This window comes from Aethalodelphis obliquidens, unplaced genomic scaffold (assembly GCF_003676395.1).
Source record: "Aethalodelphis obliquidens isolate GAN/ISIS:26980383/991018 unplaced genomic scaffold, ASM367639v1 scaffold8, whole genome shotgun sequence".
Classification (NCBI taxonomy): domain Eukaryota; kingdom Metazoa; phylum Chordata; class Mammalia; order Artiodactyla; family Delphinidae; genus Aethalodelphis; species Aethalodelphis obliquidens.
In genome coordinates, this window is record NW_020837952.1 from 45041899 (window position 1) to 45055260 (window position 13362).

The 13362-nt window shown below is 34.5% G+C and overlaps 1 protein-coding gene across 3 annotated transcripts in view; it reads left to right on the forward strand.

Moving 5' to 3' along the window:
• CHPT1 (choline phosphotransferase 1) overlaps positions 1–13362 on the forward strand; it is a 35002-nt gene that overhangs the window by 16114 nt on the left and 5526 nt on the right. For all 3 annotated transcript variants that reach the window (XR_003432971.1, XM_027107333.1, XM_027107334.1), the window contains exons 4-6: positions 7675–7759; positions 10564–10695; positions 12922–13080. Coding sequence is in view for 2 of the 3 variants with exons in the window: in XM_027107333.1 (XP_026963134.1) it covers positions 7675–7759; positions 10564–10695; positions 12922–13080 (376 nt within the window). In the remaining variant the exon portion in view is untranslated. The remainder of the gene's footprint in view (positions 1–7674; positions 7760–10563; positions 10696–12921; positions 13081–13362) is intronic.

Below are 13362 nucleotides of genomic sequence, written 5' to 3' on the forward strand. Positions count from 1 at the left end.
TAATCTTTCAGGTATTCTTCATGTTATAGTTACATATTTGATGATAATTGTATTTTTTTCCCTCTTCTCCAACTTACTAACCCAAGTTTACATTAGACAGGAGAAAGAGAAAAATAAGGGACCTGAATAATATAGAAAAAGGATATGCAGTACTTAAAAAAGTAGCATTTGCAGCAAAGGAAAGAATAAACAAGACGAAAAGACAACCCTCAGAATGGGAGAAAATATTTGCAAATGAAGCAACTGACAAAGGATTAATCTCCAAAATATACAAGCAGCTCATGCAGCTCAATATCAAAAAAACAAACAATGCAATCCAAAAATGGGCAGAAGACCTAAATAGACATTTCTCCAAAGAAGATATGCAGACTGCCAACAAACACATGGAAGAATGCTCAACATCATCAATCATTAGAGAAATGCAAATCAAAACTACAATGAGATATCATCTCACACCGGTCAGAATGGCCATCATATAAAAATCTAGAAACAGTAAATGCTGGAGAGGGTGTGGAGAAAAGGGAACCCTCTTGCACTGTTGGTGGAAATGTAAATTGATACAACCACTGTGGAGAACAGTATGGAGGTTCCTTAAAAAACTACGAATAGAACTACCATATGACCCAGCAATCCCACTACTGGGCATATACCCTGAGAAAACCATAATTCAAAAAGAGTCATGTACCAAAATGTTCATTGCAGCTCTATTTACAATAGTCCAGAGATGGAAACAACCTAAGTGTCCATCATCGGATGAATGGATAAAGAAGATGTGGCACATATATACAATGGAATATTACTCAGCCATAGAAAGAAACAAAATTGAGTTATTTGTAGTGAGGTGGATGGACCTAGAATCTGCTGTACAGAGTGAAGTAAGTCAGAAAGAGAAAAACAAATACCATATGCTAACACATATATATGGAATCTAAAAAAAGAAAAAATGGTACTGGCGAACCTAGGGCCAGGAAAGGAATAAAGACACAGATATAGGGAATGAACTTAAGGACATGGGGAGGGGGAAGGGTAAGCTGGGACAAAGTGAGAGAGTGGCATTGACATATATACACTACCAAACGTAAAATAGATAGCTAGTGGGAAGCAGCTGCATAGCACAGGGAGATCAGTTCTGTGCTTTGTGACCACCTAGAGGGGTGGGATAGGGAGGGTGCTAGGGAGATGCAAGGGGGAGGGGATATGGGGATATAAGTATACGTACAACTGATTCACTTTGTTATACAGGAGAAACTAACACAACATTGTAAAGCAATTATACTCCAATAAAGATGTTAAAAAGAAAAAAAAGCATTTGGCTTATGTGATAAAATAATGAGATATGGAATCTAAAGGTCCTTTTTGGTCAAATTTTTGTGTGTCCGGAAAGGGTAATCCCTTTACAGCAGTCACCAACAACAGTAATCATGAGACTCTCAGCTGTGGTAGACAGTTGATGAGATGATGTAATAACATTGTAATATTTGCCCCGATGCCTCATTCTTAGACACCAGGAAATAGTGCACAAGGCAGGAACTCTGTTCTCTATCCCTCTTTCCATCAGCTCCCTTTCTGCCTGGTCCTTTAATAGCTGTCTGCCATTGGCTCATTCTCTGCTTTGGCTTCCCCGTCTACTGATTCTTTTTAGCCACACTTTATTGCTGCATGGGAAAAACAGTAGCTCTGAAAAAAATCTCTGATGATGATAAATGAAAGAAGCTCAAAACTACGGATCGTTAGCAGAGTGAAGGCCTTTGGCAATTTTCCACATTGACTCTAAATTAGGGAATACTCACAGCTATCACCTCTGAGCACTTGCATGGTTCTGGCATTGTACTCAGCGCTTTACATGCCCTATCTCATTTATTCCTCACATTAATCCTGTAAGGGTATTACCGCCACTGTACCAATGAGGCAGAGAGGTTCTGTAACTTCCTTATACTGCTAAAAAGTATAGAGCCAGGGTTAAAACTCAAGTTTCCCACACTCTTAACGACTGCTGCTCAGTACTGTGGGATTATCAATGTATTAGGTACTGTGGAAGGATACAAAATGCATTTTTAAAAAATCCGTTTTAGGAACTATATAGTATACTGTAATAAAGGGATAGGATAATACACTGCTAATACAGTCCATAACCATGTGGAAAATGACCTGCTTTAGGTTTCCATAGCACTGAAGAAATCCTAAGTAAGGAGAAGCTGGCTGTAGGCTGAGTTCGTTTAGGAAAGCTTTTATGGAAAATGTGAGTCTTCAGCTGATTCTTTACCCACTGGTCAAGAACCCAAGGATCAAATTCCCAGGCTAGGGAATTCCCTGGCGGTCCAGTGGTTAGGGCTTGGCGCTTTCACCGCTGGGGCCTGTGTTCAATCCCTGGTCAGAGACCTAAGATCCTGCAAGTCGAGCAGCCAAAAAACAAAAAAGCCAGGCTAAAAATTCAAGGCAAGAATGTAAAATTAAGAATCTGTACCTATGTATAGATTAAAATAGGCTAAAACAGAAACATAGCTTTGCAAAGTCTAATGCATTTTAGTTAATATGGTGAACTTGCTATGGTAAACTGGAGTCATATAACAATGCAATGTTCTGGTTAATTGTTATTTAATGACAAATGCAATGTTCTGGTTAATTGTTGTTGTTATTTAATGACTTAGACTTTACCTTTCTGGCTTATAACTTCATTCAAAATCTTTCTGAAATAAATCAGTTCACATTCCTGGCCCAGTTGTATATTTTATACTCATTTGCTATTGACTGAGAGCCTAACGTGTGCCTAGAACTGCACATACAAAGATGAGTCACTTGCCGATGGAATATGCCAGACAGATTGGGGTAAAAGCATTCTAGGCAGGAGCATGAGGAAAGGAAGTACTCAGAACATTCGGGGAATGGCTGTTATGGTTGAGCACCATGCATGTCAGGGACTGGAGGAGATCCTGCAGTGCCCAGGGGTCAACCATGTAAAATACTTACTCTGTATGGCACAGATCCTAGTCTGTGTATTTTTTCACTTTACCAAAGTAAAGATGCCATTGAGCATTGAGTAGGATACATTGGTTCCAGCTTAACACTATAAGAAGGATCTGTATGTAGGACATCAACCAAGCCTCTGGAAATGCTTACAAACTCAGTCAGTATCAATTGTTGACTAGGACGTATTTCCTGAAAATCTGTCAATTTTTGAGAGGTTTAATTTTTATGGTATTTATGTTGTTAGAATACAGATATATGAAACCAGGCTAAACAATCTCAGAATCTACTGTGGAAATTCGTTTTATGAATGTATTCTTGGTTTAAGCCTACTTAACGTGGTTTCCCTTGTTCTGAAAGACTGAAGAAAAATATGCCAAATGAGAGCTTAATTGGACTAAAAAACTTACTACATTTTGCTGTTTAATTTTTTTCCAATTTTCAAAGACCTTTAAGTTATTTATTACTATTGCTCCTGTTTTAAGTTTACTAGTGAAAAGCATAGGCTCTAGAATCAGATTGGGTAGAATCAAATTCTGTCTCCAAGATACCAGTTGTTTGACCACAAATAAATTATTTAACCTCATTTTCTTCAGTTTCTTCATCTGTAAAATGAGAATAATCATAATTGTGTTTAAAAGGTTATTGTAAAGATTAAATAATAATGTATATAAAGGACTTAGTACAGAATCTGGAGGACAGAAGTACTCAGTAATAAGGTTAGCATTACCATGACATATCCTTTAATTTAATTCAATTTCTTTTGTATGTTTACTTTGAGTGACATTAAAAAGTAACTCTTACTAAAAGAAAATCAGATGTCATGTATTAATCAGTAAGTTACTGATAAGGAACTAATTTCATAAGGAAATAAGCATACAGAAGAAACTGAGTTAAAATAAATTTGAGGATGGAAGGTCAATATAATTTGAGTGATTTTATTGAATACTGATGTAATATTTTTACAATGAATTTTAATAAATATTTTTGCAGTATTCATACAAATATTTATTAAGCATCTGGTATATGCCAGGCCTTGTTCTAGGTTCTAGGGTAACATGAGTAAACAAAATATGAGTAAACAAAACAGACAAAAATCCCTGCCCCCCTTGGAGTTTATGTTCTAATATGGGAGACAGACAATAAAGCAAGCCAAACAAGTAAATACTGCACAGGACACATCAGCTAGGGAGTGGTAAGCGCTCTGTGTCATGAACTGGAAAGAGTCTGGGATTTTACCCTTACAAGCTACCGAGCGAGCCGGTTAATGTTTCCTGAATGCTGAGCGAAGACACAAAACTCCTGGGTCAGAGGCAGAGGACAACTTTATAACTCAGGGCAAAAGCAGTAGCCTGAGGTTCAGGTTCATGCCAGGTTCCCTTGCTCCACTCCCGAGCCCCATGGGGTCATGCGGTGGGACTGGATGAATGCCTGCACATGTGGTGGGTGGCATTATGGGAGAGGAACACTGAGGGATCTGTTGCTTTTATAGTAAGTGGAAGCAAGCCTGCTCTTTGCGGGGAGATGTAGCCTCATCCTTCAAGGTTGCTCACTGCATACACAGCCCTGAGAAATGGCCCGGGTAAAGGGTGCTCAGGATCTTGGATTCCTTGCACACCCCACAGGAACGTGCAGGGATGCTCAGGGTCCATGGCAGAGTGCCTCTCCTAATTGTATGAAGAAAAATTAAACAGAGAAGGAAGAGAGTTATGAAATACTATTCTGTTTTTCTTATGAACATAAAAATACTGTTTTATACTGTTTCATAGAACAGAAAAAGAAATACTATTCTATTTTACTTGTAGATATTTTGTTGTATGTTTTATCTCCTGAAAATATGTAGATTTTAGTACAAATATGAATTTGTTATCTTGAATAAGATAATTTAAATGACAAAACATTAATAACTATCTCAAACTATAATTTTCAACTTTTAATTAAGGATTTTTAAAAGTTAATCAGTGATATATTAGTATTTTCCTTAGTATAGTTAGTGAAATAATTTACAGGATAACAGTTAAAATCTGTCCCTATATTAATACTTGCTATGTGAGATAAGGCATATCTTATTTATAGCATATTTGCTCCCATGTATCAAGGGTCTGCTTCCATGCAATTCAACACAGCAAACAATACTTAAAGTTTAATTAAAAAATCTAAACCAAGTCCAATGTTGACTTGTATTATGTGGTACTTTGTTATTTACATGTGAATATTTAGACTCGGTGTTAATTTTCTCTTCTTTCAAAATCCTTAGAATTTCCATATGGTATTATGTCCATTTTTCCACATATTTGTGGTAAAGAACTAATTTCTACCCTGCCCGCCCCCCAAATCCATCATGGAGAGATAACATGCAATTAAAAAATTAAAAAACAGACTTACAAAATGCAGTCCCCAATATTTCATTCAATTCAAGAGATACAAAATTACTCTATCAAACTATGATGAAAGTTTCTAAATGCTTACTCTCAATTTCTATACTTATTGCGGACTGTAACAAACCCTAGACCACACTTTGAAGAGCACTGTTGTAGATTGTTCTCTATAATAGTTTGAGAATGTACCTGCACCATATCCCCAGTATCCGTCTTTCTTGGATTTTTTATGTCTTTGGATTTACTTTTTAAAATCTTGGACCCCCTAATGAGTTCTCTAAGTTTGTAAATTGTTATACAGATTATTCTTTTACTTGTCTAATATATCTTTCAAGCTTCAACTGGCTCTTCATATTTCAGATATTTAAGGATTTTGTTAGTGATTCCACCCTTTTTACCATATCCTTTCAGCTTTCTTTTTTCCAGACTCAAGAATTGTCATTTAACATACATGCATGAACACCAACATTCTTCATTGTAAAGAAAAAAATTACTGAGAAAAAATAAACAATAAAAAATTTCCAAAAAAAATTGTCATTTATTTAGTTTATCCTTAAAAGGCAGAGAGGAAGAATGAAGCTTTCAGTTTAATTTAAAATCTGTGGTGTGAATGATGCATATGTGAAACCAAGGTTCCTAGCTCAATCCCTGTATGTGTCATTTAGTTCAGAGAAAGTTTGTTCTATAATTTCTGTCAGCTTTTCTAGTTGCTTCTGGTCACTAATCATATCCTGGAAAAATTATGGATCAACTTAATGTAATTCTACCACTGTTACTGGAAAAAGAGTGCACAATTCTAATAATAAATCACAGGTATAGTAGCAAGAATGTTGGCTCTGGAGTATAGTAATATCCTATAGTAATATCCCCTGTTTCAATACAGGCATGAAAAATCATTTCAATTTCCCCTTCCCAAAAAACAGGCATAATTTATAGTTCATAAGACTCATAACTGATCTTAGTAAATGTTATTACTTTTTCTCCACAAAATACCGTACATTATATTATTACATTTACCTTTTTCAACTAACTTGACTATTTCTCCATGCAGCCTGGAGGCCTTGGTTTGCCCAGCACTGATCTTACAAATCCTGGATGTTATTATTTTCCTTTTATTTATGCATTAATGTTCCATTCACCTTCTCCTTCTAAATGCCCCCAAAGTAACTCAGTTGAGAAGTCTTTTCTTCTATATCTGGATCTGTTCCCTACATTTCTTATATTTGCAGAACAATAAGTATTCCTCTAGCATCTAAAAACTCCAGGGCATCCAAATGGAGATGCAAAGTAGGTAGACAGATATAAAAATTTGGAGCTTGGAAAAAAAAGATGTGGATTAGGAGAAACGGATTTAGAGGTCATTAGCATATAGATGGTAGTCTTAGGTATACATGTAATACTCAGAGAATCTAAAAAGAGAAAAGAGGAATTCTGGAAACAGCATTTAAGATGTGGAGGAAGGAGCCTGGGAAGAGCTTCCAGCAAGCTAGGAGAATCACGAGAGAACATGGCAATAAAAACATAGCAAAGCATTTCAAGAAAAAGGGAGTGATCAGCATTTTAAATATTGAGAGGAGTTATGCGATATAGTAACTGAAATGTATCCCTTGCATTCAACAAATTGAAAGTCACTGTTTACCTTAAACAGTTTTAATAGAATGGGGCCAAAAACTGGACTATAATGGATTAAGCAGCAAATATGAAGAGAGGAGGAAATTACAAATGTGGACTACTTCTCAGCCTGTTTTTGGAGCAAAGGAGAGAGGAGTTGATAGCTGCAGGGGATGCAGATTAGAGACTGATGTTGGTTTAGTGGGTTTTTGAAAGAAGTTTGTTTATATATAGGGGGGAAATGTCTGTGGAAACCAAAAAACTATAATGATTATTAGTAACATAATGAGAAAAACTTGGAATTTTTTTTTTATGAAATTGACTTGAGAGTGTTTAAGAATTTGCCTTAAATCATCTGGTGGTTTTTATATTATCATAATTTTTCCTGATTACAAGAGTAATACATGATTGTTATTAAAAAATTCAAACTTTGCAGAAGTATGTAAAGTAGAAGATAAAAGCCTTCTGTAATCTCCGTGATTACTGTTATTAGCAATTTTATATATGATATACAAGTTTTTTACCTATATGTAAGTGCATTGTTCTGTAGGCTTTTTCACTTAACAGTGTAGTTAATTGATAATTCAGTGATGAAACTAAAGGTAAAAATAAACTAAGCCTATAGAGATTTTTACATCTTTTGATTTTAATATAAGGTTAATTAAGCTTCGTATTTAGGAATTTGATTTGCAAACATCTGTTCTTTATCTTTCCTCTTTAGAGTGGATGTAACTGAAATTCAGGTAGCTTTAGTGATCGTCTTTGTGTTGTCTACATTTGGAGGAGCAACAATGTGGGACTATACGGTAAATCTGAGGATTTAAATTTACATTTAAGTACTTTAAAAATATTTAGGAAAAAGATTGCATTGTTAATTTTCTTCAGAAATCCTTGGAGTTGTATTTAATAGTCATTCCATTTCTTAACCTTTTTTTTCATTTTATAATTTTACTATGCTATATACCTTATTACAGCATGAATATACTACCCTATGCATGAATGTACTACCACATAAAAGAAAACGACCCCATTTCCCTAATATAAAATTAGACTAGTTGAACTACCTTTTCAGGCCAAAATTTATTTCATAAAATAGATACATAAAACGTAAATTCAGTAAAATATTTTATGCTTGAAACTTGTCCCTCAATATTAGGAAAGAAAAGTTGCTAATTTGCTTTTTTTTATAACCTACTATAGTGAAGTTTCCCATGTTAAGGAGTGTTTTTATTTTCTGCGTGGTTGGAGACCTCAGTATTTTGATAAAATCTGACTCTCAGGAGGCCACTGTTGTAAATTCATGCTTTGTATAGGCAGAAAATTTATGAAGAAACTATTCTGTCTCTACAACCTAAGTTACAGTATTGGCTGACTAACACTTCATGCCCAGAGAGTTAAGAAGAGTAATAAGGATAATATCAATAGTAAACAACTAATACTTACTCAACATTTACTATGTTCCTAAATATTTTACTATCACTGTTTTCATCTGACCCTCAGAACAACCCTGTGAAATTGATACTGTCATTTTTGTGTTTTATAAATAAGTCTTAGAATGATTAAGTAATTTGTCCAATGACACATAGCTAGTAAGTAAGTACTGGAGCTGATTCCAGACTCTGTTTTTAGTCACTAAGCTAAAACCCTGGTATATTTACCCTGGTAAAAATAGTAAGAGATACAAAACTAAACATACTCTTACCATAGGATCCAGCGACTATGCTTCTTGGTATTTACCCAAATAAGTTAAAAATTATGTCTATACAGGGAATTCCCTGGCAGTCCAGCGGTTAGGACTCTGTGCTTTCACTGCCGTGGGCCCAGGTTCAATCCCTGGTCAGGGAACTAAAATCCCACAAGCTGCATGACACAGCCAAAAAAAAAAAAAATTATATCTTTGCAAAAACCTGAATACAGGTATTTATAGCAGCTTTATTCATAATTGCCAGAACTGGGAAGCAAGTCCTTCAGTAGATGTCCTCCAGTGGGTGAATGGATAAACTATGGTACATCCAGGCAATGGAATTGTATTCAGTGTTAAAAAGAAAGAGCTATCAAGCCATGAAAAGACATGGAGGAAATGTAAATGCATGTTATTTAGTGAAAGAAGCCACTGTGCAAAGGCTCCGTATTGTATGATTCCAATCATATGATATTCTGGAAAAGGCAAAATGATGGAGACGGTGAAAAGATCTGCTATTGCCAGAAGTTATGGGGTTAAGGAGGGATAAATGGACAAAGTCCAGGGGATTTTTAGGGCAGTGAAACTATTCTGTGTGATACTATAATGGTGGATACCTGTCCACCTGTCATTATGCATTTGTCATTTATGCATTATGCATTGTCATAGAACGTACAACACCAAGAGTGAACCCTAATATATACTATGGACGTTAGGTGATAATGATGTGTCAGTGTAGGTTCATGGATTGTAACGCATGGATTGTATCACTCTGGTGGAGGATGTTGATAGGTGGGGAAGCATGTGTGTATGAGTGCAGGGAGTATATGGGAACTCTGTGTACTTTCCGTACAGTTTTGCTGTGAACCTAAAATTGCTTTAAAAATTAAGTCTGTTTTTTAAAAATTGTAAGAGATTTCCCTGTGGCATTTAGTTTCAGAATTGCCAATCACAGTTCATATCACTAGGCTCAGAAATAGACTTTGAGCATATTTTTAAGTAGAGGAACATTCCCTGAGATACTCATATTCCTTCTTATCATGTAAGAATAAATAATAGAATCAAGGATACATAGGCCTCTAAAATATGCTAGAGGGATGTGATGTGTCTTTCATGGTACCTGTTCAGCCAGTACCCATTAGAAGGGGCATGTGGACTTAGAGGCAGTTAGGCAACTCTGGTCATTGTCAGATGTGGTGTTTTAAATTTGGAATTCTGATTTGGTTATACTGGGGAAGAATTTAATCTTAAAATCATTTCATTCAGTGTTTTGGCAATACCATAGGAAGAAAGCATACCTACTTATTCTCATCAATAAGAATACTTAATTTAGATATAGATCTTCTAAATTTAATTGCTGATCTGTAGTTTCCACAAATTTTGGTGCAGTATTTCAAAGTATATTTTCAGTACACAATAGCCTACAGCTTTTGGCAATTCATTGTTACTGTCTTTTAAATCCTTTGCTGCCTTTGGAAGTTTTCTTGAACAGCAATTGACCAACAGGTAAATATATATTGCTAGAGATTTAATCCTGGATATTAACTACACAAAACTTTTGCATGCATACACGTTTGTCACATTCATGATGCAGACCCTGGTGTCTGACTGTCCTGTGATGCTGCCTTTTAGACGTACTAAAGTCAAGTGAACTATCCTTTTTCATGTTTCTTTAAGTCAGATGAAGGCTTGTGAGATGAAATACTTCATCCCACTTATTTAAATAGACTTAGCTGGATTTTTCACTTTAAGAGATAAAACCATTAAAAGAAAAGTTACCACTTCAGGTTACATTCCAGAAGTTAAGGTTTGATTATAAGAAAAAGAATAGCTTATTGTACAGGGCTGTACCATAATGTTTCTTTACTTTTTAATAGGAAAAGAAATTCTGTTTTCTTAATGATGTGTTTCTTTCCTCTACCCCTAAAGATACCTGTCCTAGAAATAAAATTGAAGATCTTACCAGTTCTCGGAGTAGTAGGTGGAGCAATATTTTCCTGTTCAAATTATTTCCATGTTATCCTCCATGGTGGTGTTGGCAAGAATGGATCCACTATAGCAGTAAGACATTAATTTCATCATCATTCAGTATTAATTTTATGATCAATTTTCTTTTCACCCAGCTACAGAGATACTAAAAATATGACAAAGTTCAAGAATAGGGAAGGAAACTAAATATCTTAAAAGAATTCTTTTTAGGCACATAACACAAAAGCATTTTTAAAACTGTTTAGACTGATGTTAAAGAATTTTTCCTCTTTCTACAGCCTTTCTCAGAGTAGACTTTTGTGACATTCGATTTAATCATCTGCTGTTTCATTACTGTACATAATCAAGAGTTGCCATTTGTCTTCTTGCTCATTGTGCCTGGCCCTGATATAGGAGAGGAGGAGGAGGAGGGAATGAGTTCCTGGTTGAATGTCAGGAAAGCTGCCAAAGGTCATGGTTTCACATATGGGGCAATTTATTAGTCATGATGTAAATTTTATTGAAATTTCACTGAAATGTATTTTTAAAACTATCCCAATATTTTAAAAGGTAAAAATTTTATCCTCAGTTCTGGAGTCGGTACAACTTGTATTTGTGTTCTTTACACTTTGCTCATCTATAATTCTTTTGTATTTATTCATATTTGTTTTTTAAAACTTCTTCAATACTTTTACACAGGAAAGAGGCAGAAAGGAATTCTGCCTGGTTTTTAACAAATATAACATAATATCCATGTGTTTAAAAAAACATATTGTCATCTTCAAGGTAGTTGATCACAAGAAGATAAGTACTTATTCCAGTGATGCCATCTTCTGTCAAAACCTTCTTGGAACGCCTTTAAGCTATAGTTAATTCTCTCCAATTTCTTCAGTGCTGTAGTTCAAAATTTCTATCTTTTAAGGGTGGGTTTGATTTTGAGAAAAAGTCATTTGAAGCTAGGTCTAATAAATAAGAGGAGTAAAAACATGAAATATAGCATTTTTAGTTTTAAAAAAGACTCATTCTCTTAAATGACTTATAAATTGGCTCTTAAGCCTATTTCAAAGGAATCCACATAATTCATAAATTATCTTTATGAATATATTTTATATACATAATTCAAAGGCAAAGTATAAAACTCACTTAGATACATAAGTTCTGATATATTTGGAAATTTTAATTTGTTGTGTTTTGAGGTGTTTTGTCAGTTAACCTCAGAATTGCTTTAGAAATGTTAAAGTATTCTGCATAAGATGCTTAAGAATACTTTTTGCTTGACCATGGATGATAAAATAGAATACTTGTAGGAACATGAGCTCCACTAAAGATGATGAGATCTAGTGATGATCAGTGTCCACTTTAGAATATTTTACTAAGACATAATTCATTAAATGTTTGAAGGAAGCCAAGAAATCAAACACTATGTCTAAGGAGTGGTTGATTTCAAACTCTTAAACTGGTCGTTTTCCAACTTTTTTAGCAGCAGATTTCCTTGAATAAAATTTACAGAACCAAAGTACAGGTAAAAGCACTGTTTTAATAATCTAAATATTTATAACATTACTATATAGTATAGTGTTTTATTAAGATACAATTTTGTAATATTTATAATATTCATGTAATTTTATAGTAAGTTCTAATTTATAACATATAGACTTAATAAACAAGAATAAGCCTGCTTTAATGGATACATTTAAATTGGTGGTTATATATTTAGTAAGCCTTAAAATCAAATTTATTTCAATATTTTGTTTAGGATAAGCAGTGCTGAGAGCATCCTGATTCGCATAGATAAAAATGTAATGGGTCGGGTTGTACAATGTTACGTAAGAGGGCATTTGTAGTCTAAATGCAAAAGGCAGGGGCAGGGGTGGGATATTGGTATAGAGAGAGACCAGGGCAGAATTAAACTCCTCCTAATCAGTGATTAAGATTGTGAAAAAGTGGCAGGTTAAGCTTTATTTCAATATCTGCACAAAAATATGTTAACTTGGCAATTGGAGTGTTGATGGCCTTCAGCATGGTAAAATTTGGTATGGAATAAATCATGTTATTTTTTTAGTGGTTATTAGTTTAAAATGTGTGTTCATATAAAATTGGAACCAAACCATCTAAGCACTGTATTACCTCTGTGTAACCCTAGGTTTCTGTGGAAGTTTGAAAAGCATGGCTAAGGTCTGTATACTCCTTTAGGCCATACATTATCATACTCTTCTCTAGGTCTCTAGTTCCTAACACAAAATAGATGCTTAGAAAATATTTGCATTGTAATAAATGCATTTTTAAAATTTGGTGCTGATTTTCTGCTTTATCCATTAGGGTACCAGTGTCTTGTCACCTGGACTCCACATAGGAATAATTATTTTACTGGCAATAATGATCTATAAAAAGTCAGCAACTAATCTGTTTGAAAAGCATCCTTGTCTTTATACCCTAATGTTTGGATGTGTCTTTGCTAAAATCTCACAGAAATTGGTGGTAAGAACTTTTTTTAATTTATGATTCATGGTATAAATATGTACTTGTTCCTCAAACACAAAGCTGGAAACTATTTCATACAATGGGTAGGTTTTTTATGGTGTTATCATCACAATAAATAGTTAGCTCTTTGTGCTCCAAGTAATACTGTAAATGAATGTTAGATTCAGAGACAGACTCCTTAGTATAGTAAGTTCTTTTAATTATTTGTTTAGCAATGATTATCAATTATAACTTTCTGATATCAAGGAATTTAAATATTAGAAACTTTAATAAGCTACC